This window comes from Narcine bancroftii, chromosome 5 (genome assembly GCF_036971445.1).
Source record: "Narcine bancroftii isolate sNarBan1 chromosome 5, sNarBan1.hap1, whole genome shotgun sequence".
Classification (NCBI taxonomy): domain Eukaryota; kingdom Metazoa; phylum Chordata; class Chondrichthyes; order Torpediniformes; family Narcinidae; genus Narcine; species Narcine bancroftii.
Genome location: NC_091473.1, coordinates 67,187,388 through 67,214,689, shown reverse-complemented (window position 1 = coordinate 67,214,689; position 27,302 = coordinate 67,187,388). Strand labels below are relative to the sequence as shown.

Sequence of the window (27,302 nt, the reverse complement as noted above, 5' to 3'; positions counted from 1 at the left end):
TGGATGCTATAAGATCTGCTGTGTTTCTCCAGCAGATCCAGAGGTGATTACATTGTAAGGACTTAATAGTTACCACACTGGTACAAAAAAGGTGGTGCAAAAGACATTAATGCTTAAATCATTATCTTCCCTCATCTGGAACATTCCAGAACATCTGGCACTGAAATGCTGATCCTTCTACCTCCCCCAAAGGAATTTTCCTCCATTGACCTGGCTGCGTCCACTTCCCTTTACAAGCTGTCATAAGCAAACATATTTCCACACACTGTGCATAATGCCTCTTCAGTCAACAGACCCCAATCAGTGCAGATCAGCAACATCACCTTCTCCTCGGTAACCATCAACACAGGGATATGTCAAGGCTGTAAAGTTAGACCTTTATATTTCCAAATGCTGCCGCGACATCAACCTTATCGACTTCACTACTCCCTTCACTCATTCCCATCTCACCCACTTGGAACACCTGGCTTTCCACTCTCTCTAAACCGATCCGAACTAAACCTTCAAACCTGCAGACTGGAGCTGTTATGGTCTGGCTCATTGACCTCTATCTGGCTGAAACAGGTCGACAACTCTCAGACATCTCCTCTTACTTACCCCTCCAACAGGACCCCACCAAAACTCATCAAACCTCTGTACTACACACCATCTCTGATCTCATCACTTCCAGTCACCTCCCTGGCTCACCCTCCAACCTTATTGTTTCCCAATCCCGCACCACCCGTTTCTACCTCTACCCAAGACCCACAGACCTAATTGTAACAGCAGACCCATCATGTCCACGTGTCCCTGAGGAGTCACGTGATGGAGTAGTGGCCGGTAGGAGAATACCAGCCCTCTCCAGAAAAGAAGGAAAAAAGTAAAGAAAAAGCAAAGCCACAGACACACAAACCACAACAAATAAAAAATAAAGGTGTGGAGGAAATGGCACCAAAGAAAGAAAAGCCAAAAACAACAGGAAGAAAAGAAGAAGGAAAGACGTCAGAAGAGAAAGCTGAAGACCTTACCTGTATGAAGAAGCAGGGACCTGCCGTGGAAAGAGGAGCCCACTCCCTGAGGTCAGTGGAAACCCCGAAGGGTCGCGACCCACCGAACGCAGGACTACAAGGATGGCTCACGGAGCCAAACAGAGGTGCACAACCGTGCATTCCTCGCGCATGCGCGATGCGCACGACAAAGACAATACCGACGGGAGGGGGGACCAGCTGTAGAGTGGAACTCCACAGTTGGAACAGCTGAGTAAGACCCGACAGCAGGGCTCCCAGCGGGAAGATATAGGAACTAACAGGAACGGGGTGGAGGAGAATGAAAAAAGGAAATCAGAGACACAGCAGATGAACAGCCCAGAGGAAGAGGACCAACATCAAGTCACCATTAATTTAAAAAAATACCCAGCAAACTGAGATAAACAGCCCAAGAAAGTCAAAAGAGACACAGATACAAGGAAGAGAGGTAGAGGACACAGGTCCTGGAGCGGAACACAGGGGAAGAGGAGGGAGAGCATCAAGCTCTGTACAGAGAAATGGAAGATGAAGGGAATGGACAGTACATGGATAAAAAAAATTTCAAGAATATATGGAAGCATTAAAAGAATGGCTGACATGAGAATTTAGTGAAATAAAAAGAAGAATAAAAGATACAGAAGAAAAAGTGAGATTAGAGATGGTCATGACAGAAATAGGGAAAAGAGTAGACAGGGTAGAAGAATGAGAAACAGCAGTAGAAATGGAAGTGGACGACTTAAAAAGGAAATTGGAAGAAATTGATAAAAAAGTTAAAGAAACACAGGAGTTGTTAGCTCAGAAGATGGATATAATGGAAAACTATAATAGGAGAAACTATATAAAGATATTGGGCCTTAAGGAAGATGAAGAAGGCAAAGATATGAAAGAATTTATAAAAGAATGGATCCCCAAGGTCCTGAGAATGCCAGAAATGCAGGAAGGAATGGAAAGAGAAAGGGCACACAGAACATTAGCCCCCAAACCACAGCCACAACAAAAACCAAGATCCATTCTAGTAAAATTCCTGAGATATCTGACAAGAGAAAATACATTGGAGAAGGCAATGAAAAAAATGAGAGAAGACAAAAAGCCACTGGAATACAAAGGTCAAAAAAAATTTTTGAGCTCCTGAAGAAGAGGAAGGAGTTTAACGCAGCAAAATTGATGCTATGGAAGAAAGGCTATAAATTTATGTTAAGATATCCTGCGGTGCTTAAAATAGTTATCCCAGGGCAGCAAAGCAGATTGTTCTCGGATCCAGAGAAAGCACGAGAATTTGCAGAACGCCTCCAAAACAGACAGAGAGATGAAGAGATGCAACAAGAACACGAATGACGACAAACTTCATATAAAGAAGAAAAATAATGTAAAAGTAAGAACTAAGAAGGGGAAGAAAGGAAGGGGGAATTAAGAGGGTGAGCTTTGTTATATGTGAAGATAAAAGTCTTTTCTGGAGGGGGCTGGGTGGGAGAGAATAACAGTCACTGCGAAATCAGTTGACGCTTGCGAGCAGATTCGCAATCCAAATGGAGAGGGGAGATGTGGTTGCCCAGCAAGGAACATGGGGCAACTCAGAGAGGGGGAGGGGGACATTTGGGGTTAAGGGAATTTTAGATGTGGGAATAGTGGAAATATTTTATGTTTTAGAAGTGTTGTCTTACAGTGTGTTCAAAAAATGAAAACAGAAATGAATAAGGAGGAAAGGTAAACAAAGTATAAAAAGGCCATGTTGAACTATATGACTACAAATATTAACGGAATACATAACCAAATCAAAAGGAAGAGGCTGTTAAATTTACTGTAGAAAGAAAAGAAAAATCGATATAGCATTCGTGCAAGAAACACATCTAACTGAAGTGGAACACAAGAAATTAAGGAGAGACTGGGTAGGGCACGTAATGGCAGCATCATATAATTCATAAGCCAGAGGAGTAGCTATATTAATAAAAATGTACCAATCAAAATAGAGGAGGAAATAATAGATCCAGCAGGGAGATATGTAATGATAAAGTGTCAGATATATTCAGAATTTTGGAATTTGCGCAATGTATATGCACCTAATGAAGAGGATCAAAAATTTATGCAAGATATTTTTTTGAAGATTGCAGATACACAGTGGAATATACTGATAGGAGGGGACTTCAACCTTAATTTGGACTCAAAGATGGATAAAACTGGAAAAAAGACTAGCAGAAAGAATAAAGTAACAAAATTTATGGTTAAATCGATGCAGGAAATGCAACTTTTGGATATATAGAGGAGACAACACCCAAAGGAGAAGGAATACTCATATTATTTGGGTAGACATAAAACATACTCAAGGATAGACCTGTTCCTGTTGTCAGACCACATCCAAGGGAGAGTTAGAAAAACAGATTATAAAGCTAGATTGTTATCAGATCACTCACCCCTGTTATTAGCAATAGAGCTGGAGGACATCCCACCGAGAACATATAGATGGAGATTAAACTCCATGCTACTTAAAAGACAGGATTTTAGAGAATTCATTGAGCGACAAATTAAAATGTACTTTGAAATAAATACGGAATCAGTGAAAGATAAGTTTATACTATGGGATGCAATGAGAGCGTTCATCAGAGGGCAGATAATAAGTTATGTAACTAAGATGAAGGACTACAATCTGGAAATAGAACAGCTGGAAAGGGAAAGAGCAAGTCCAGAAAAAGAATTAGCAATAAGGGAAGATACAACAAAAAGAAGAGAATTGGCGGACAAAAAAATATGAAACACTACAAACATAATGAACATAATGAAGACAAAACAAAAGTATTATGAGCTAGGAGAAAAAATGCACAAAATACTAGCTTGGCAGCTTAAGATAGAACAAACTAAAAGAACGGTATTGGCATCAAGGAAAAAGGAGAAACAAATTACATATAACCCAACGGATATCAATGAAAACTTCAAGGAATTCTACGAGCAACTATATCGAACTGAGAACCAAGGGAAAGAAGACAAAATAGATGAGTTTCTTGCTAAAACTGAACTACCGAAATTGCAAGAAGAGGAGCAAAATAAATTAATAAAACCATTTGAAATAGAGGAAATGCAGGGTATATTTAAAAAAACTATTGAACAATAAAACGCCGGGAGAGGATGGACTCCCAATAGAATTCTATAAAACATTTAAAGACTTATTAATTCCTCCTCTCCTGGAAGTAATGAACCAGATTGAAGAAACACAAAACATGCCAGATTCATGCAAAACAGCAATAATTATAGTAATACCAAAGACGGGGAAAGATCCACTAACACCAGCATCGTATAGACCAATATCTCTACTTAACACAGATTATAAGATAATAGCCAAACTATTAGCAAACAAATTGGCCGACTGTGTACCAAAAATAGTAAAACTAGATCAAACTGGATTTATTAAGAAAAGACAAACAACAGACAATATCTGTAAGTTCATTAACTTAATCCATGCAGTACAAGGAAACAAAACTCCAACAGTGGCGGTTGCCTTAGATGCAGAGAAAGCCTTTGACAGAGTAGAATGGAATTATTTATTCAAAGTACTACAGAGGTTCAACCTACAAGAGAAATATATTAATTGGATTAAAGCATTATATAAGGGACCATTGGCAAAGGTGATAGTAAATGGATATATATATATATATATATATATATATCAAACCAATTTAAATTAAGCAGATCAACTAGGCAGAGATGTCCACCATCTCCTTCACTGTTCACGTTAGCTATAGAACCACTGGTAGAACTGATAAGAACAGAAAATAAAATAAGAGGGATAAAAATAAAAGAGAAGGAATATAAAATCAGTCTATTTGCAGATGACGTCATAGTATACTTAACAGAACCAGAAATATCAATAAAAGAATTACATAAAAAATTGAAGGAACATGGAGAAGTATCGGGGTACAAGATCAACGCAAATAAAAGTGAAGCAATGACAATGAATAATGCGGATTTCACAAAGTTTAAGAAAGAATCACCATTTAGATGACAAACACAAGCAATTCGATACCTAGGTATACAACTAGATAATAATCTAGGCCATCTATACAAACTAAATTATCAGTCATTAATGAAGAAATTACAAGACGACTTAGAACATTGGAAAGACTTACCACTAACACTGATAGGAAGGGTAAATTGTATTAAAATAAATGTCTTCCCAAGGATACAATACCTATTTCAATCGTTACCAATTTACCTAACAGAGAAATTCTTCAAGGAGCTAAAAAAAATAATAAGGAAATTCTTATGGAAAGGGGGGAAACCGAGGATAGCACTAGATAAATTAACAGAATGGTATAAACTAGGGGGCTTACAGCTACCAAACTTTAAGAATTGTTATAGAACAGCACAATTAAGATACCTATCAGATTTTTATCAAACAAGGAAAAAACCAGATTGGACCAGATTAGAGCTAGATAAAATAGGGGAGAAGGTACCTGAACATATACTATGTAAGTGGGATGAAAAGCTGGTGCAACATAGGAATTCACCAGTACTGCACCATCTGCTCAACATTTGGAAGAAGATTCACATAGAAAGGAATAAAACAAATTATCAACTACTGTTGCTATCCTTTCCCTGCTAGCTTCCTGCCTCTCAATCCATCAATGTCTCTCTTATCTTGTAAGTACAAGGATGCATTCACATCTTGTTACAGCCCTGCACATTCCCATCTCATGATGTTTTACCTAACAGGAGTACAAGGACACCTCCCCTTCTTGTTACAGCCCTGTACAGGGTAACTCCTTACACATTCCCATCTCATGATGTTTTACCTTACACTACCAAAGCTAATATTGACACAAAATCAACTAATTCCTTTCACAATAGATAACCTTTCCTTTAGAGAATGGGAGAGAAAAGGGATCAAAAGAATAGAAAATTGTTTTTCGGAAAATAAATGATTGTCTTTTGAACAAAAGAAGAACAAATATGGTATAACTCACGGTATAATGTTTGCATACCACCAACTGAAAACCTACTTGAAGGACAAATTGGGAAGCAGGCTGAGGTTACCAGAAGGAAGTAATTTTGAATATGTGATTACAGACACAATGATAATTAAAAGATTTATAACAAACATGTACATCAAATTGCAAGAGAAAGAGAATGAGGAAACAAGCTGTAAACCCAAACAAAAATGGGAACAAGATCTAAACATAAAGATAAAGAATGAAACATGGGAAAAGCTATGTTCCGGAACTATGAGAAATACAATAAACACGAGGTTACTCATGATACAATATAATTGGTTACACAGGCTATACACCACGTCCCAAAAGTTAAATAAATGGGTCCCAACAGTATCAGACAGATGTTTTCACTGTAAGAAGGAAACGGGAACAACAGTACATGCAATTTGGGCATGTGAGAAAGTGGAAAAGTTTTGGGAAGATCTAAACCAAGTATTAAATAAAAATCACAAAAAGCAACATACCAAAAAATCCAGAGATCTTTCTTTTAAGTAATATAAAAAGTAAAGAACTTGGACTCGATTTGGATGGGGCACAAAAAAGATTTATTATGATAGCCTTAGCTGCAGCAAAAAAATGTATTATGTCAACCTGGAAATCAGAAGACAGCCTGAGAATACAGCAATGGTACATAGAAATGAATAAATGCATTCCATTGGAAAAAATAATATATAATTTAAGAAATAACATCACAGTATTCGAACAAATTTGGGAACCGTACATGGAACACAACAGAGAAGTCCTACCGCGAACCTCCACTGCCTAAAATGACAGAAGGAGAAGACGAAATGAACTGACCCAGTATGTAAAAGTAGAAGACACAAATTTCTTGTTTATTTTCATTGTGTGATGACATTGTTTAATGGGTTTAATGTATCATATATCATATTTGTTGAACGTTGAGTTAGTGGGGAGGGGGGCTGAAGGAGGGAGGGAAGGGAGGGGGGATAAAGGGGAGAAAATTACACTGTGTATATTCAAGAGGGAAATGTTTGTGTGTATTTTGGTCAGTATGGTTCATAGTGTTAAAAAAATTTTTTTAATTTTTTAAATGTCCACGTGTCCCTGCACCTCTGAATTGGTCTCCCCTTACCATGATTCTGCTTTGTCCCACTGGTCCAGTCCTTCCCCACCTACATCCGGGTCACTTCACAGGCCCTCCATCATTTCAACATCTTCCAGTTCCCTGAACTCAAATCACCTCATGTTTCAAAACCAGGTGGTTGGCCAAATTACTGCAAATGATGAGTCAGAATACAAAATGGAGTTTGAGAATCTAATTGAGGGATGCCAGGGGTGATCTCCATGTCACGAAGACCAAGACATTTATGGTTGATTTTAGGAAGAAGAGGCCATATGTTGGGTATAAGGCCTCCCTCTGCTGGACATTATGACATCCACATCATGATGTCACACTTCCATAAATATAACCCTGTGTGTCAGTAGCAAAGTTAGTCTAATAGAAGTAAAGGATGAGAAAGCATCACGTCTCCGAGTCTTAATTGTGTGAGTGCATACACAACAGTGGTGACAAGGAACGAAACGAACCCTACACATACTCCATGCACCAACCGTGAGAAGGAAAACAACAGAAGAAAGGTAGAAGACGACTACCTAACATCCCTAACAAACACCCGCCAAAAGATCAAGGCAAAAGTGTGCCAAGATGGCAGAGAGAAAGTTCAGGAAATTCAACGAAATAGAAGAAAGTTGGGATAACCATGTAGAATGGCTTAACCACTACTGTGTAGCCCACAATATTGTGGAAGGCCCAGTAAACTGCAAACTTGCCCTTTTTCTCAGTATAATGGGCAGCAAACCCTACACGTGCATCAACCGTAAAAAAGAAAACAACAGAAGAAAGGTAACGAACAATTACCTAACAACCCCAATAAATTTCCGCCAAAAGATCAAGGTGAAAGTGCATCAAGATGGAAGAGGGAAAATTCTGGAAATTCAACTAAGTAGAAGATAACTATGTAGAACGGTTTAACCACAACTGCATAGCCCGCAATATTGTGAAATGGCTAGTAAACCATAAATGTGACCTCTTCCACCAAAACATTTGACCTCCTTAAGACTTTTCTGTCCCCGGATGATCCAGGGATGAAGACATTCAACAAATTATGCACAGCTACAAGGATCCATTTAACCACCACCAGTTATGGCAGAAAGGCAACGATTCTATAAAAGGAGACAAGGACCAAGAAAAACAGTAAGTAAATACCTGGCATCATTGCGCAAACTGGCACAGCCCTGTCATTTTGAGCAGTTTATAAATCAGGCATTGCGAGACAGATTAGTGATGGGGCTGGCAAATTGTCAAGGCAAAAATTATTAGCAATGGATGAAGACGTAACATTACAAATTGCATACAGGGTTGCCTGCAGCTCTGAAATGGTAGATAAAAGCTTGGATGTGGATCAACCAGACCTATTGGTCGGGAAGCTTTCGTGCCAACAATGCTTCCATTGTGGGAAATACAACCACCGACCAGAAAACTGTTTCTTCAAATATTCTAAATGCAAGCATTGCAAAACAGAAGGACATATCAAAACTAAATGTCTGCTTCTGAAGTGCAGGTGGCCGGCAAATAAACAGACAGCTAAAGTCAAAACAATTGCAGAGAGAGAGGGGGGGGGGGGGGGCAACCTGGCAATGATGATGATAAAAGCCCAACAACTGACCTTCAAGCTCCCGAAATTTCAGCTCCTGAGATATTACACATTGAGGAATAAACAGAGGAAACACATCAATCTTTATACAGCTAAAAATAAATGGAAACCCCCCTGAAAATGGAGTTAGACACACAGGCAGAGCTGTCCCTAATGCCGTTACATGTAAAGGAACACTTGCTACTACGATTCCCGGTAAAAACAACTGAAATGACAGGAGACAGAATCAAAGTATTTGGAAAATATACAGTCCAAATACAATACAAACAACAGCAACCAAAAACACTCTCTCTACATCGTAGATACTCAGGGACCAACACTTTTTGGAAGAAAATTGCTGCAAAACATTCCCCTAGACTGGCTAGAAATCGATTTAATACTAAATGTAAACCACTCGGACACCTCCCAGCCAGAACTCGACCAAATCCTCAACAACCACGCAGTGGTTTTCCAACAAGAATTGGGGAAAATCAAAGGTGTTCAAACCCATCTGCAATTAATTAGATAGATCAGGAGATAGAATGGTGAAAAATAAGGTAGCAAAAATGGTAACAGGTTTGATGAAAGATATGGATTTAGTGGATATATGGAGAAAAATCCACCCAAGTGAAAGATTATTTTTATTCTTTTCGATTTAAAACATATTCGTGGATAATTTTTTTTAATTTATGCACAGCTTCAATATAGAGTACAAAGAGTGGAATATGGATCAGTGCGGACTAGAAGGGCCAAATTAGTCTGTTTCCGTGCTGTAATTGTAATATGGTAATAAAAGATAATGCAGAACCAAAATTCTTCAAAGTCAGAATAGTCCCATTTGCTATGAAAGGGAACATTGAGGCTGAATTAAACAGACATGAAGGCATATTAGAATCAATATAATACAGCAACTGGGCATCACCCATTGTACCCATATGAAAAGCAAACTGTGAGATTCACATTTGCGGTGATTACAAAGTCACCATCAATCCATCACTCAAAATATCTGAACACCCTATGCCCAAGGCAGAAGAATTGTTCAAGCACTAAACAGAGGGCAAAAATTCACAAAACTAGATTTGTCACAATCATATCAACAGATAGAATTGGACAAAAAAATAAATAAATAAAAATAAAAATAAATTTTAAGAAATCGAGGGAATATGTGACAATCAATCCCCATCTGGGACTATTCACCTCGACACATAGACCTAATGGAATTTCAGTAGCACCTGCAATTTTTCAAGCAACAACGGACAAATTACTACATGGACTCTCAGTTGGGTGTTACCTAGATGTCGTCATCATCACGGGCCGAAACGACAGTGAACACTTACAAAACCTTGAGAAGGTTTTAACCAGACTGCAAAAGGCTAATATACGATTACAAAAGGACAAATGTGTTTTCATGCCCCCCTCAGTAACATATCTTGGGTTTACAATCGATAATGAGGGGGTGCAAATGAATCCATCAGTAACAGAAGCTGTTTGCAAGGCCCCATACCCAACCAACAAATCAGAATTACAGTCCTTCTTAGGACTTGTTAATCACTACCAAAAACATATCCCTAATATGTCTACACTATGCAGCCCGCTGAACCAATTACTCAAGAAAGATCAAACATGGTATTGGAGCACAAAAACTAAAAACACAGTCAACCAACTAAAGGAAATACCAACATCAACAAATAAGGCACTGATCCACTATGACCCTAGTAAAGAAGTTACACTAGCTGTGGATGCTTCACCAGTGGGACTATCCCAAATCACAGAAAAAGATGAGCAACCAGTAGTGTATGCTTCGCAAACATTAACCACAAGCAAATGCAATTACGCCCAATGAGAAAAAGAAGGATTGGCAATAATTTTTGGTGTAAAAAAATTCCACCAATATCTTTACAGAAGAAAATTAATCCTGACCACAGACAATAAACCTCTTAGTTTAATCCTGGGGCCACACAAAGGTATACCAATATTAGCTGCGGACAGAATTCAAAGATAGGCCATGCTACTAATGGCGTATAACTATGATATAAAACATAAACCAGGAACACTCAACAGCCATGCAGATGCCTTATCACGCATACCACTACCCGAGACAGAACATCGAGAAGAAATTATTAAATGGACAGCAGAGGCAGCAGCCATCAATCAAGAACAACTTCAACAACTGCCCATTACGTTCCTATACTTCACCCTTAATGGGTGGCCTGAATCTGGTCATTCCAGAAGATCTAAAACCTTACCACACATGCCACCATGAACTAGCAGTAGAAGAAGGATGTTTACTATGGGGTACGTGTACAATTATTCCAGCCAAATGGCAAACTACCATGTTATCAGAACTTCACCACAACCATCTGGGAATGGTACGAATGAAGCCACTGACCCGGATGTATGTCTGGTTGCCCTCCATAGACAGAGACATTGAAAACACAATAAGAGAATGTAAAGTATGTCAGACAATGCAGCCAGAAATGCCGCAAGCCGAAGCTAATCCATGGAAATGTCTATCCAAATCCTGGCTTTTAATTCACGTAGGCTTCGCTGGACCATTCACAGGTGAGACTTTTCTAATAGCTGTGGTCGCACACTCGAAATGGCCAGTAGTTTCACATCTGAAAAATACCACAGCAGATCCCACAATTGACAATCTATGAGCTATCTTTGCCACTTACGGATTGCCTCATGAATTATTTATGGACAATGGACCTCAATTTACATCAGAACGTTTTTTTAAAATTTATGCGCAACAATATCAGACATATTTTGTCCGCACCCTATCATCAAAGTACTAATAGGAAGGGAGAATGTTTTGTTCAAACATTCAAAACTGCAATGAAAACCATGAAACCTAAATGGCTCCTGGACACACAAAATCACAGATTTCCTATTGGGATACAGAAACATGCCACATTCTTCCACAAAGCTCACCCCAGCAGAACTAGTGTTTGACCGCAACCTGCGGACTAGGCTGTCCACAGTTCACCCAGATCTGGATCTCCGATTGCAAAAACCAGCATCGCCACAAACCTCACCTAGAACATTGGAAGTGGGTGAAAGAGTTCCAGTATAAGATTATAGACGGTATAAAAACCCATGGGTGGTAGGAGTAATCTTACAAAAATTGAGCCTCTGTTCTAGTGGGGGACAGATTGTGGAAGCGACACATTGACCATTACGAGCATTGACTGGCACTAAGGGCCATGAACTGCCTCATAAAATGGAGGAGGTGGAACAAGACCTGCCGTGGCCTACTCCGACCATCCTACCTCGACCATCCTACCCCTCAGGCTGAGTGAGGGTGGGGGGGGGTGGGAGCAGAGTCGGTCACGGAGCTGAAGGGTCCAGTAGCCAGGAGGGCACTGAAGACGGGCAATTGCTGCCAAAGGTCAGCGAAGGCGTGCAGTTGCTGCCAACTCGACCGCCAACCTGACTATCTATGGGTCCTGTGCAAAGACCGGCATAGCAAACCACGCTGAGGTGGTCCAAAAAAGAAAGAAGACCACCTGAATGCTTTAACCATTATGTGCCCTGATTATTATTAAATATTTTCCCTTTTATAATTAGATGTATTCTAATTCTCATTTGTAGTCTTGGGCTCGATGTAATCTTATTAGTTCAAAGGAGCTCAGTCAGCATTTACCACACGGGGTGTGGGGGGTGGAAGAGTGTTGAGTATAAGCCCACCCGCTGCTAGATATGTAGAGGTACTTTTTTCCACAATGGATTAGACATCGAAGTCTAAATACACAAGCCACTGACTCATGTAAATGTAAGGTGTTCATTAACTCTTCGCCACCTAGCCATTTGTTGAGCTAGTAAATACTATACTCTTTGGTGAACACTATCTTCATATCCTCCCATAGTCTGACCCATATTAAACCACTAAATTTTAGAAATTCACCAATCATATTTTTCCAATCATCATTTAAGGAAGCTGCTTATAAATTCCAACACGTTATTTGATCGTGTAGTGGTGGAACAAAAAGCAGACGCAAATAAAATATCAAAGATAAAAGAAAGCTTTAAAAAAGTGTTTTTTTTTAGTGCCATTGATCGAACATATAAATCAAACATGTGAGCAAAGAGAAGAAATCGCTTACATGCTGTAATGTTGTATCTGCAGGAGAAAGCACTGTACAGTTGGAAGCTGGAGATTGAAGCTCAGGTTCCATTTGTCCATCTGCAGCAGAAAGAAACATAGATGTATAAACTTGTAACATCTGGGAAGACATATGCATACCAATGAACAATTATTTTGATTCAGATAGATTTATTAAAAATCCAGTTTACCAACAACAGATTTTATGGTCAACTCTCAAATTAGTGTGTTGCTGGTCATCTTTTCTCTGCACTTTCTACGTGACTGATTATTTTTAATAAAGCAAGGACACCGCAGTTGTTGAAAATCAGAAACAAAAAGAGAACATGCTGGAAACACTCAGCAGATGAGAGAGAGCAGTGAGGGAGAGAAAATGAGAGGGGAGCACCAGAGCGAGGGGGGAGCACCAGAGCGAGGGGGGAGCACCAGAGCGAGGGGGGAGCACCAGAGCGAGGGGGGAGCACCAGAGCGAGGGGGGAGCACCAGAGCGAGGGGGGAGCACCAGAGCGAGGGGGGAGCACCAGAGCGAGGGGGGAGCACCAGAGCGAGGGGGGAGCACCAGAGCGAGGGGGGAGCACCAGAGCGAGGGGGGAGCACCAGAGCGAGGGGGGAGCACCAGAGCGAGGGGGGAGCACCAGAGCGAGGGGGGAGCACCAGAGCGAGGGGGGAGCACCAGAGCGAGGGGGGAGCACCAGAGCGAGGGGGGAGCACCAGAGCGAGGGGGGAGCACCAGAGCGAGGGGGGAGCACCAGAGCGAGGGGGGAGCACCAGAGCGAGGGGGGAGCACCAGAGCGAGGGGGGAGCACCAGAGCGAGGGGGGAGCACCAGAGCGAGGGGGGAGCACCAGAGCGAGGGGGGAGCACCAGAGCGAGGGGGGAGCACCAGAGCGAGGGGGGAGCACCAGAGCGAGGGGGGAGCACCAGAGCGAGGGGGGAGCACCAGAGCGAGGGGGGAGCACCAGAGCGAGGGGGGAGCACCAGAGCGAGGGGGGAGCACCAGAGCGAGGGGGGAGCACCAGAGCGAGGGGGGAGCACCAGAGCGAGGGGGGAGCACCAGAGCGAGGGGGGAGCACCAGAGCGAGGGGGGAGCACCAGAGCGAGGGGGGAGCACCAGAGCGAGGGGGGAGCACCAGAGCGAGGGGGGAGCACCAGAGCGAGGGGGGAGCACCAGAGCGAGGGGGGAGCACCAGAGCGAGGGGGGAGCACCAGAGCGAGGGGGGAGCACCAGAGCGAGGGGGGAGCACCAGAGCGAGGGGGGAGCACCAGAGCGAGGGGGGAGCACCAGAGCGAGGGGGGAGCACCAGAGCGAGGGGGGAGCACCAGAGCGAGGGGGGAGCACCAGAGCGAGGGGGGAGCACCAGAGCGAGGGGGGAGCACCAGAGCGAGGGGGGAGCACCAGAGCGAGGGGGGAGCACCAGAGCGAGGGGGGAGCACCAGAGCGAGGGGGGAGCACCAGAGCGAGGGGGGAGCACCAGAGCGAGGGGGGAGCACCAGAGCGAGGGGGGAGCACCAGAGCGAGGGGGGAGCACCAGAGCGAGGGGGGAGCACCAGAGCGAGGGGGGAGCACCAGAGCGAGGGGGGAGCACCAGAGCAAGGGGGGAGCACCAGAGAGACGGGGGAGCACCAGAGAGACGGGGGTGCACCAGAGAGACGGGGGTGCACCAGAGAGACGGGGGTGCACCAGAGAGACGGGGGAGCACCAGAGAGACGGGGGAGCACCAGAGAGACGGTGGAGCACCAGAGAGACGGGGGAGCACCAGAGAGACGGGGGAGCACCAGAGAGACGGGGGAGCACCAGAGAGACGGGGGTGCACGAGAGAGACGGGGGTGCACGAGAGAGACGGGGGTGCACGAGAGAGACGGGGGTGCACGAGAGAGACGGGGGTGCACGAGAGAGACGGGGGTGCACGAGAGACATGGGGTGCACGAGAGAGATGGGGTGCACGAGAGAGATGGGGTGCACGAGAGAGATGGGGTGCACGAGAGAGATGGGGTGCACGAGAGAGATGGGGTGCACGAGAGAGATGGGGTGCACGAGAGAGATGGGGTGCACGAGAGAGATGGGGTGCACGAGAGAGATGGGGTGCACGAGAGAGATGGGGTGCACGAGAGAGATGGGGTGCACGAGAGAGATGGGGTGCACGAGAGAGATGGGGTGCACGAGAGAGATGGGGTGCACGAGAGAGATGGGGAGCACGAGAGAGATGGAGGAGCACGAGAGAGATGGGGGAGCACGAGAGAAGGGGGAGCACGAGAGTGGGGGGAGCACGAGAGAGGGGGGAGCACGAGAGAGGGGAGTGCACGAGAGAGAGGGGGAGCACGAGAGAGAGGGGGAGCACGAGAGAGAGGGGGAGCACGAGAGAGAGGGGGAGCACGAGAGAGAGGGGGAGCACGAGGGGGGGGCACGAGAGAGGGTGGGCACGAGAGAGGGGGAGCACGAGAGAGGGGGAGCACGAGAGAGAGGGGGGAGCACGAGAGAGCGGGGGGAGCACGAGAGAGAGGGGGGAGCACGAGAGAGAGAGAATGAGAAAAAAAAAATTTTAATTCAGAGAGAATGACTCCTTTCTGATCTAATGCTTCAACTCCTCTTTCTCCCAGATGCTACCTGATCTGGTGAGTGGTTCTTCCTATTATCTCAGGAGGTCCATTCAGCTATGTTTTACAGCTGCACTTATTTTAAAATGGAAATTACAAGACATATCATTGGAAGAAGGGATATACCTGGAGATGAGTTGGACGTTGGGCCCCAAAGATCATAAACCCAGGGCATGAACTCCAAATTGAAATCAACTTCCATGTCGGCATCCTTTACAATAAAAGTCAAAAACACCAACTTCAAAATTTGCACACATACATGGTTCAATTAAATTGTCAAGTAAAATGCAGTGCATAGTGCAACACAGATGTATTGAGAAAGTTTGGATCTTAACCCTGGTTTGAAAAATGTAATGATGTTGTTCAAAAGTTCTTACTCCAAGAAGAAACCTTTAGGGACCAAAATATTTTCTAAACTGAAACTAAATGCTAATCATGTGTTTGACCATGAGACTATCAATCTTTTTACCAATAGAAAAAGGCAAGAAACAATAGAAAATTTCTTGGTCAAATTCAACTCCAAATCAACGCAGGCTTGGTCACCTGTCTTGTTATCATAGTATAATCAAAATATAATGAATATTAACAGCCCAATAATATAATCTAAATTGGCAAACACCAAATAGTTTGTACTGATCTGTTGTCGTGCATTCTTCATTTAGGGTACCCAGCCTTTCTTTTTGTTGTTGCTCTTTTTTGTTTATTTTGGTAGGTTATATTGGGTTTTAATAATTTTTTTCCTCTCTTTTTTGAATACAGTATTCAAAATTGAGGAGAAAGGGATAATATTGTTCAATATGTTATAATGTTATACATTGTATTATGTATTGCAATATATTGATGTTTCTGTTTTTACTATTCAATTCTGTGGGTATGACAACAGCTCTGTACACGCTGATCTTTGTGTGTTTCTTCAGGTGGTTGTTTTTCCAGACTCTTTTGTGTAGTCTTCCAAAGGCGCTATTTGCCTTGGCGAGTCTGTTGTCTATCTCGTTATCGATCCTTGCATCTGATGAAATGGTACAGCCGAGATAGGTAAACTGGTTGACCGTTTTGAGTTTTGTGTGCCCGATGGAGATGTGGGGGGGCTGGTAGTCATGGTGGGGAGCTGACTGATGGAGGACCTCAGTTTTCTTCAGGCTGACTTCCAGGCCAAACATTTTGGCAGTTTCCGCAAAACAGGGCGTCAAGCGCTGAAGAGCTGGCTCTGAATGGGCAACTAAAGCGGCATCGTCTGCAAAGAGTAGTTCACGGACAAGTTGCTCTTGTGTCTTGGTGTGAGCTTGCAGGCACCTCAGATTGAAGAGACTGCCATCCGTGTGGTACCGGATGTAAACAGCGTCTTCATTGTTGAGGTCTTTCATGGCTTGTTTCAGCATCATGCGAGAACGCAGCCTTGCTTCACGCCATTGTTAATGGAGAAGGGTTCAGAGAGCTCATTGCTGTATCTGACCCGACCTTGTTGGTTTTCGTGCAGTTGGATAACCATGTTGAGGAACTTTGGGGACATCCGAGGCACTCTAGTATTTGCCAAAGTCCTTTCCTGCTCACGGTGTCGAAGGCTTTGGTGAAGTCAACAAAGGTGATGTAGAGTCATTGTCATACCCACACTCCTCTTCGGCTCCGAATCATGGGTTCTTTACCGGCATCACCTACGGCTCCTAGAACGCTTCCACCAGCGTTGTCTCTGCTCCATCCTCAACATTTATTGGAGCGACTTCATCTCAAACATCGAAGTACTCAAGATGGCAGAGGCCGACAGCATCGAATCCATGCTGCTGAAGATCAAACTGCGCTGGGTAGGTCACGTCTCCAGAATGGAGGACCATCGCCTTCCCAAGATCGTGTTATATGACGAGCTCTCCACTGGCCACCGAGACAGAGTTGCACCAAAGAAGAGGTCCAAGGACTGCCTAAAGAAAACTCTTGGTGCCTGCCACATTGACCACCACCAGTGGGCTGATATCGCCTCAAACCGTGCATCTTGGCGCCTCACAGTTTGGCGGGCAGCAACCTCCTTTGAAGACCCCAGAACCCACCTCACTGTCAAAAGACAAAGGAGGAAAAACCCAAAACCCAACCCCAACCAACCAATTTTCCCTTGCAACCGCTGCAACCATGTCTGCCTATCCCGCATCGGACTTGTCAGCCACAAACGAGCCTGCAGCTGACGTGGACATTACCCCTCCATAAATCTTCGTCCGCGAAGCCAAGCCAAAGAAAGAAGATTCAATTCTGTATTCTATTTTCTTCATGCATTGTTTACTTAAATAAAAAAAGACATGGGAGCAGGATTTCCAATTACAATTTCTGAAGATTCTTGGAATTCCATTTTTAAGTTGATTAATACATCATCTCTATGTGCCTGTCATACACAACTACAATTAAAAGTTGTGCTTTAAGCTTATATGTCAAAAGTTAAGTTAGCTTGTATTGTTCCTAATATTAGCTCTCTTTGTGATATGTAAGACTGAGGACGGTTCACTAATACATATGTTGTGGTCTTGTCCGACCCTTGTCAAATATTGGTAAGAGGTTTTCTGTACTTTGTCGATAATTACTAATGCAAACTTAACACCAGATCTGTTCATGGCCTTGTTTGGAATGGTTGAACAGTAGGTAGTGAAATTGTTTTCGTCTCAATGTCATGTATTATCCTTCGTTTCTCTTATTGCATGAGTAATTTTGATCAGATGGAAAGATCAATGGTTATATGATATGATGTCATATTTAACTTTGGAAAAAAAGTAAGATGTTCAACAAGTGTTTTAAATTTAAAAGCTTCTAATCTTTAATGCTCCTTTTTGAATTAATTTTATAATTTTTAATTATGTAACTTGTGAGTCTCATGAATTTGCCTTTCTTATTTTTATTAGTGTATTTTTTCTTTATATTGCCATGTAACTTTGGAATGGTTTAGGGCTTGGATTACATTATCATATTTTTAATTTTTCTTTTTTCTCTTTTTTCATTTTTTTCCCTTCATTATTTCAATATATCCTTGAATCAATAATGTTATACAAGGTTAAAAAAAAATTGTTAACAAGTTTGCTTACTTTGTTACAGCTGTATCAGCATTATGCATCAATCTTTTTTCTGTATGTATATATTATTATATAAAAATTAATCAAAATATTGAAATATAAAAGTAAAGTAAACTTTGGGATGAATCATTGGAATAAATGATACATTTTCAAAGTGTGTGCTAAGAAATACTATGGTTGCAGAATACGTTTTAAATCACAATGGAGGAAGTACAAGATGGTTAAACAAAAAAATGATAATTGGCAGGATTAAACTGCATGGTTAATGATAAAATTACATCAAATGACAAGAGAATACAATCAGTGGGGAGATTTAAACTGAGGAAAAGAAAGTGAGTTAATGCTTGTCAATTAACAGGGCCTTGGTTAAAAGCACAATGCATAAACACAGAAATCAAACACTGAGCATTGGCAAAAAGGCTTTCAGAGGAGACTTTCTTTTTCATAAAGATCAAATGAAATGGGTCTGAAAGATGGGCCATTTCTGGAGGATAGTTCACTGCCACAAAATGTCCTTGAAACAAATGTACCAGCCAAGTAAGATTTAATATTAAATAATGTCACAAGAAATCAATTGCCTGGCATTGTATGATTTAAATGGAATTCAACAGAGCTCAAAAGAGAAAAAGATAGTTACTAAGATTTTAGACGATTATTCTCTCACTCCACAAATCAAATAATTTTCACAATGGACAACACAAATTTGATAACAATATATCAGTGGGAGGTGTTCAAAGAATTTAATGTAATACAGAGCATTATCTGCCTGAAGAGAACGTACATGAATGGATTTTATAAAAGGAGCAAGTAAATCATTCATCAAATGCCAAAGCTGGTCCTGAAAAATGGTAATGCACAGAGTAAAATGACAAAAGGAATTATAATCAAGCGGCTAAGAAATGGCTGGGCAGCACGATCTAGTGGGGATATTGGACATATTGATATGATCTGCAAGGAGGCCTAACTACTTACTGCATTTGTAGATAACAAAGTAGAGAGGACAGAATGCTACATATCCAAGTTTGCAAGACAGAGAGCATTGTGGGTAAAGTGAATAGAACCATAAAATAACAGAGAGGTGACAGATGAAAACTTGGGTAAATTGAGAAGAAAGTAGACAACAGTAAGATCATAGAATCAATACTTTATGAACTACAGAAAATTAGAAACAAGGCAAGCCTGGAAATTCATTGTCAATGTAACAAAATCATTCAAATGTTCTAAACATTTTTAAAAATAGCAACACTGATGACAAATGGTGTCATTTAGGATCATGAGGACTAGAGTATGAGGGGGTGATTCAATTGCAATTTTCAAACACCTGAAGAAAATTTATTGAATGGTCAAAGAAAAAATGTTTGTATTGGATGCTGACTTTGTATTGGATGGTTAGAAATGATTTGCATTGCGGGTGGTCTCAATTCTCTTCAACAAACAATATATCAATACACCTTGAAAGAACCATTTTATCACTGCATTTTCACAAATGTTTGCACCAAATATACTTTTAGTTTGATACTGAAGATAGAACAAAATAAAATTCCACCAAAATGAGGGAATAATGGGTTGAATGCTTTTGTGTGATGCAATCATTTTAATGGCCCTGGTACTGTACTCGCTGGAGTTCAGAGGATTGAGGGGGATCTAAATGAAAATTAGATAATACTGAAAGGACTGAATAGAGTGGATGTAGAGAGGATGCTTGCTGTGGTGGAGAGTCTGGGACCAAACAGCCCAGCCTCAGAAAACAAAAATGTCACTTTAGAACAGAGATGAGGAATTTTTTTACCCAGAGGGTGATGAATCTGTGGAATTATTTACAGCCGAGGCTGTCGGGTACGTCACTGGTTTATTTAAGACTAAGGTAGTTAAGTTCTTGATTACGAAAGGAATCAAGGGTTAGGAGAGAAGGCAGGAGAATGGAATTAAAATGAACAGTTCATCAGCCATGATCGAATGACAGGATCTCAAGCAAAGTTTTTTCTTTATGCAATCAAAAATGCAGTGGACAGAGTGAACCGAACTTGCTGTTTGATGATCAGAAAGCATTTCTGGTTGAAGGACAGATATCTGAGGCTGAAATAGATCAGCAGCATTCTTCAGTGATACTTCACTGCAACATGTCAATCGACAGCATTTTATGTTCAAACTTGTCAAGATAATTGAGCTTCTTGCTACTTAGGCAATGGAATCTCATTTGTGTGCCAATTATCTCAAATCCATGACCCCTAGTTACCCATTATGCTCTCAGAAGACTTTCTATTTTGTTGAACTGGAGTAGGAAAGGAATGCTTTCAGCATAGCCCGAACATCCAAAATATATCCAACTCATTTGCATCTGAAGAATTAGTACTTACAAATGGATTGTTTTTCAAAGCTTCAAACATGTTGCTGGAATCATTCCGTTCTTCAAAAAGCAATGATTCTACAATTAACAAAGAAAACATGTCAGGTCACAGGGGTGGATTTTTGCCAAACAATAAAGAATTAATTAGCTGTCATTTGTAATAGTTAAACAGAAAGCTGTTCGAACAATTGATGAATTTGGCTCTGGTACTCCAATGGCTTTAAATTCACTCAAGGTTCTCTTGCCTCGGAAAATTATCTTCTTCCCTTTGATCCCCAGTTACCGATTTAAAATTTTTGACAATCCAGCCCATATTTTTTCTCCCCTTCACAAAAAGATAATCTGGCAATTATCACAGTTGTTTGAGGAGATCTCATGTTGGGCAAATTGGCTGCGTTTCTTTCCTACAATGGAGATCACACATCTAAAGCACTTCACTACCCCACAAGCACAATGGCTCAGGGATGTAATGTCCTGTTTAAATTTAGAAAAAATTAGATATGCAATTAATGATTTCAAATGTTATGGAGCCCGTTCATGGACTATTACCAAAATCTCTAGGTTTTGTGTTAATACAGAACTTTTGGCACTGTGCTATCTCACTTCAAAGCGAGCAACTTTGTTTCATCAATATTAATTTTCAACCTTGTTCAGGGTGAGGGAATTTGAAAAATTCAATTATGTACATTCTTATTATTATGGCTTTGGGGAGAAAAAAGCATTTCACTGGCTGAAGTTTGTTTTGGGACATCAAACATTTGTAAAAGAGGAACAAGAGAAACAGAAAGCTTCAAAGAAAACGTCATTTGGTTTACTCATGCTTACTTCTGCTCCAAATAAGTTTCTACTCTTTTTTTAAAATTTAATTTACAATTTACCTGAAGCTGGTCCTTCATTGACAGTAGCCCTCTAAATAAGGCAGGTAGAAAAGAATGGGCACTACAGTTACATTGGAACCTGGTTAGTTTCACTTGTTTGGCAGAGATACTTTTATCCAAAACCTCAATTTGTTTTTCCAGTCGTACTTCAACAACACTGTTAATCACCACCTAACTATCCAACACTCCACTATTTTCAATGCCAACCAATAAAAAACATTTTGCAATTATGACTATGATTTCAATTTACCTTCGATATACTTTTTAAAATATGACATCGAAAAATAATTTTCTTTTCCTTCAAGTTAAAACACAAACCACTTTAAAAAACCGATCGTTTGAAGAATTGCAAAGGATTGCATTCTGACAATCAGATTGCAACAAGTTCTACGCAAAAGTGGAAGATTTTAAAATATATTTTCAAAAGCAATTAATAGCATTTGGAAATAAATATCATTGCAGCAGCCTACTGATACACCTTGAACATGATGCCCAATTGACAAAACATGATATGGTGCTCCAGAGAATAAGGTGCAGAGAAACAAACAAAATCTTTATCCTTTCAAAATAACATCAGATTCCCATTGACTGATTGAAATGAATGGCAAGGAAGAAACAGTCCAAAATCAGCAGTTATGGTTTAAAGAGCAATGTTTATTATTTCAGTTTATTCCATGTTGGTTGGGGTTCTTGGAACTTGTGCTAAAAATTATGAGACATGAGCACCCTCTACTGGAGAGGAAGGGAAGAATCTAACAACTGCAGTTAGAATTTGAGTTTTTTCAGTCCAGAAAGTACAGATTCTGAGGTCAAGCCCAACACAAGTGTCCTCAGGGAGTAAAGAGTAACCACTGTTTCGGCCCTGGGCCCTTTCTCCAGGTATCTTGCAGTGAAAAAGAAACACTGACACAAGGCCAAAAAAAAAGCAACTGATAGAGAAGAGTCAGATCCAGAATTCAAGCATGATCTGAAAGAGGCATTTTCAAAGTTGCAATGCTGGCATTCATTTCAAGAGGAATAGAATAAAATAGCAGGGATGTGATGTTGAGGCTTTACAAGACACTAGTGACAGCTCACTTGGAGTATTGTGAGCAATTTTGGGCTCCTCATTTAAGAAAGGATGTGCTGATGTTGAAGAGGGTTCAGAGGAGATTCACAAAGATGATTCTGAGAATGAAAGGTTCTCACATGAGGAGTGTTTGATGGCTCTTGGCCTGTATTCATTCAAATTTCAGGGACTGAGGGGGGATCTCATTGAAACATAACTAATGTTTAAAGGCAGGAACAGAGTAGATGCTGAAAATTTGTTTACCATGATGGGAGAGCCGAGAACAAGAGGAATTGAAGGATGTCCACTTAGAACAGAGGAATTTCTTTAGCCAGAGCGTGGTGAATTTTGGAATAGGTGATTGTGAAGGCCAGGACATTGGATGTATTTAAGGCAGAAATGGATAGGATGTAGATTAGACAGGGTTTCAAAGGTTATGGGGGGGAATGCCAGGTAGAGAAGCTGAGTGGGGAAATAAATCAGCTCATAATTGAATGGAGGGGCAGACTCCAATGGGCTGAATTGCCTATATCTGCTCCCATGTCTTATGATACAGATGGAATTCCAAAGCTTTTGGCTGAGGCAACTATGGTGAGATGAATGGTCAGGAGGATGCATAAACTTCCAGATAATGTGTGATTCAGATTCCTTCAAATGTTCCACAGGATTACCAAGAGAGGCAAGTTTATGAGTGTGGCCGACAAAGATTCAATGCAAGGCCAACTGACACAGGAGTGATGAACAAACAGTAAAAAGCACTGCCTTGGACAATGTTAGTTGTAAGGAAGGTGGAATTTGCAAAGGCAATCAAAAGGATGAAAATAAAAAAAAGTTACAAATATTTGCCTTCAGACAACACTTCTGCGGAGAAAGTTTTAGGCCACTCAAATTGCAAGACCGACAAAATTAACATGGGATGGTTTTCAAGAGGGCAGAAAGAATGAATTCAAGACTGACAACAGAATGGAGGAGACAGAATTTAAAATAGCACAAAGGACAACAACAATGGAATACAAAGTACAAGACAAATTTTGAAGATTTTAGTCAAGCAATACATGGAAGGAACATTACACCGTGTACTGTCTGAAACAGAAACTGGTTTCAGTCTGAAATTGCTGAACTGAACGTCAAGACAAGAATGCAGCCAGAAATGATGGACCCAAATGTTTTTTGTTCAGCTTGAATAGAATGGCAAACATGATCAAAATGAAACCAGGCTAGGAAATCCAAAATAACAGGGAAATGGAAGTTCAGGATCACCCTGCAGGGTGAATAGAAGATTTCAGGAAGGCATCAGACCTGCATCAGTCATCATGCAATAGCTTAACAATCACCAAATGCAACTGAACTGAAAATAGAACCAACAAGGGGTGTTTCTGGAAAAGAATGATTGAGAGTCTGGCCAGTTAGAAGGGATGTGTTCAAATGGATAGGGACGTATTCCCCATTTGTTTGGGAAGGAGGTAGCATAATATTTTCTTTGGCTTGGCTTCGCGGATGAAGATTTATGGAGGGGGTAAAAGTCCACGTCAGCTGAAGGCTCGATTGTGGCTGACAAGTCCGATGCGGGACAGGCAGACACGGTTGCAGCGGTTGCAGGGGAAAATTGGTTGGTTGGGGTTGGGTGTTGGGTTTTTCCTCCTTTGTCTTTTGTCAGTGAGGTGGGCACTGCGGTCTTCTTCAAAGGAGGTTGCTGCCCGCAGAACTGTGAGGCGCCAAGATGCACGGTTTGAGGCGATATCAGCCCACTGGTGGTGGTCAATGTGGCAGGCACCAAGAGATTTCTTTAGGCAGTCCTTGTACCTCTTCTTTGGTGCACCTCTGTCACGGTGGCCAGTGGAGAGCTCGCCATAGAACACGATCTTGGGAAGGCGATGGTCCTCCATTCTGGAGACATGACCCACCCAGCGCAGCTGGATCTTCAGCAGCGTGGACTCGATGCTGTCGGCCTCTGCCATCTCGAGTACTTCGATGTTAGGGATGAAATCGCTCCAATTAATTTTGAGGATGGAACGGAAACAACGCTGGTGGAAGCGTTCTAGGTGCCGTAGGTGATGCCGGTAGAGGACCCATGATTTGGAGCCGAACAGGAGTGTGAGTATGACAACGGCTCTGTATACGCTAATCTTTGTGAGGTTTTTCAGTTGGTTGTTTTTCCAGACTCTTTTGTGTAGTCTTCCAAAGGCGCTATTTGCCTTGGAGAGTCTGTGTCTATCTTGTTGTCGATCCTTGCATCTGATGAAATAGTGCAGCCGAGATAGGTAAACTGGTTGACCGTTTTGAGTTTTGTGTGCCCGATGGAGATGTGGGGGGGCTGGTAGTCATGGTGGGGAGCTGGCTGATGGAGGACCTCAGTTTTCTTCAGGCTGACTTCCAGGCCAAACATTTTGGCAGTTCCCGCAAAACAGGACGTCAAGCGCTGAAGAGCTGGCTCTGAATGGGCAACTAAAGCGGCATCGTCAGCAAAGAGTAGTTCACAGACAAGTTGCTCTTGTGTCTTGGTGTGAGCTTGCAGGCGCCTCAGATTGAAGAGACTGCCATCCGTGCGGTACCGGATGTAAACAGCGTCTTCATTGTTGAGGTCTTTCATGGCTTGGTTCAGCATCATGCTGAAGAAGATTGAAAAGAGGGTTGGTGCAAGAACACAGCCTTGCTTCACGCCATTGTTAATGGAGAAGGGTTCAGAGAGGTCATTGCTGTATCTGACCCGACCTTGTTGGTTTTCATGCCGTTGGATAACCATGTTGAGGAACTTTGGGGGGCATCCGAGGCGCTCTAGTATTTGCCAAAGCCCTTTCCTGCTCACGGTGTCGAAGGCTTTGATGAGGTCAACAAAGGTGATGTAGAGTCCTTTGTTTTGTTCTCTGCACTTTTCTTGGAGCAGTCTGAGGGCAAAGACCATGTCAGAGGAAGTATAATATACCAAAGAGAGAATTGTTTTTTAAAATTGGTAGGGATGGGAAAAAAATTATGTTGGTGGTGGCATTCTGTTAGGTTGAAATATTGAATCTGGAGGCACATTCATGGGGCAAGGAAAATCAGCAGATAACAGCTGATTGTGCAATTGAGTTCAATAGTTGAAGACAAAAGGATTGAAAAGGAGAGAATCAGCAGATTGCAACTGAATGGGCAATCAAGACCAGGTGACCCAATCAGTATAAAAGTGAGGGACTGTGTAGTGGAGTGGTCGTCATTAGAGTGTGTTGTGACATAGACCAGCAGTAATAGAAATTCACTAACAATAGTATTTTAAAAACAATAATATTTTTTATTAACTACGGCTCCTAGAACGCTTCCACCAGCGTTGTCTCTGCTCCATCCTCAACATTCATTGGAGCGCTTTCATCCCTAACGTCGAAGTACTCGAGGTGGCAGAGGTCGACAGCATCGAGTCCACGCTGCTGAAGATCCAGCTGCGCTGGGTGGGTCACGTCTCCAGAATGGAGGACCATCGCCTTCCCAAGATCGTGTTATATGGCGAGCTCTCCACTGGCCACCGTGACAGAGGTGCACCAAAAAAAAGGTACAAGGACTGCCTAAAGAAATCTCTTGGTGCCTGCCACATTGACCACCGCCAGTGGGCTGATATCGCCTCAAATCGTGCATCTTGGCGCCTCACAGTTTGGCGGGCAGCAACCTCCTTTGAAGAAGACCGCAGAGCCCACCTCACTGACAAAAGGCAAAGGAGGAAAAACCCAACACCCAACCCCAACCAACCAATTTTCCCCTGCAACCACTGCAACCGTGTCTGCCTGTCCCGCATCGGACTTGTCAGCCACAAACGAGCCTGCAGCTGACGTGGACATTTACCCCCTCCATAAATCTTCGTCCGCGAAGCCAAGCCAAAGAATAACATTACACTTCTTACTCAACTCTAATTTAACCCACTATGCACAAATGTATATGCGTGTGTGAGATCCCAAACCATTACAGTTTAGGCTCGATTGTGAAAAGTCAGTCTCAGAAATCTTTTGTGTTGAAACTCAGGATCTTTACTGTTGTTCTCAAAGCTCACGACTTTTTAATAGAGTTGTTTTTAGAGAATTGTTTCTTCATACAAATGATTTTGCTCTCTTGCATGGAGGTTATGGAACTTGTTTTACATACTAATTTCACACCCAAGCAATGGTTATTTGAAGTGACCGTTTAAAAAATGGATATGATAGAACTGCCTTCTTTTGACAAAGGGTCAATGAAGTGGCTCTTTCTCTTCGAAATTACTGGTTCTGTGTACCTCCCATGAGAAGGAGAATAAAACATAACAGTACCTCTCTCATTGAAGGCTACTGCATTTCTGAATACAGTTGATGATTGGTGCAATATTAAAGACACCTTCTTGGAGGCTTAATCACATGACATCACTCTTGGTTCTGTTTGAAATTTCATCTCTTCCAAAAGTATGAGTTGATGGTTCCAATTTGTCTGCTTAGGTCACAAGCAGATGGCTTTGTGTGTACACAGATCATTGAAGCCACTTGTATGAACAGATACTATCTCTCAGCGAACACCATCGTCTTTGGTTTCAATGAAGAATCACTTCTGACTTTTATGGTTGTTTTTACAGCTTCAACTGAACGATGAATTGACAGACGTTTCATCTCTCAAAATGGTTTCTTAATATAGCCTCGGCTATTTACAAGATTTCAAAA

The 27,302-nt window shown here is 42.0% G+C and overlaps 1 protein-coding gene across 5 annotated transcripts in view; it reads right to left on the bottom strand.

Moving 5' to 3' along the window:
- atf6 (activating transcription factor 6) overlaps positions 1-27,302 on the bottom strand; it is a 462,472-nt gene that overhangs the window by 399,711 nt on the left and 35,459 nt on the right. For all 5 annotated transcript variants that reach the window (XR_011357594.1, XM_069937692.1, XM_069937693.1 and 2 more), the window contains exons 2-4: positions 20,738-20,805; positions 15,463-15,547; positions 12,744-12,823 (exon numbers count right to left, since the gene is read on the bottom strand). Coding sequence is in view for 4 of the 5 variants with exons in the window: in XM_069937692.1 (XP_069793793.1) it covers positions 12,744-12,823; positions 15,463-15,547; positions 20,738-20,805 (233 nt within the window). In the remaining variant the exon portion in view is untranslated. The remainder of the gene's footprint in view (positions 1-12,743; positions 12,824-15,462; positions 15,548-20,737; positions 20,806-27,302) is intronic.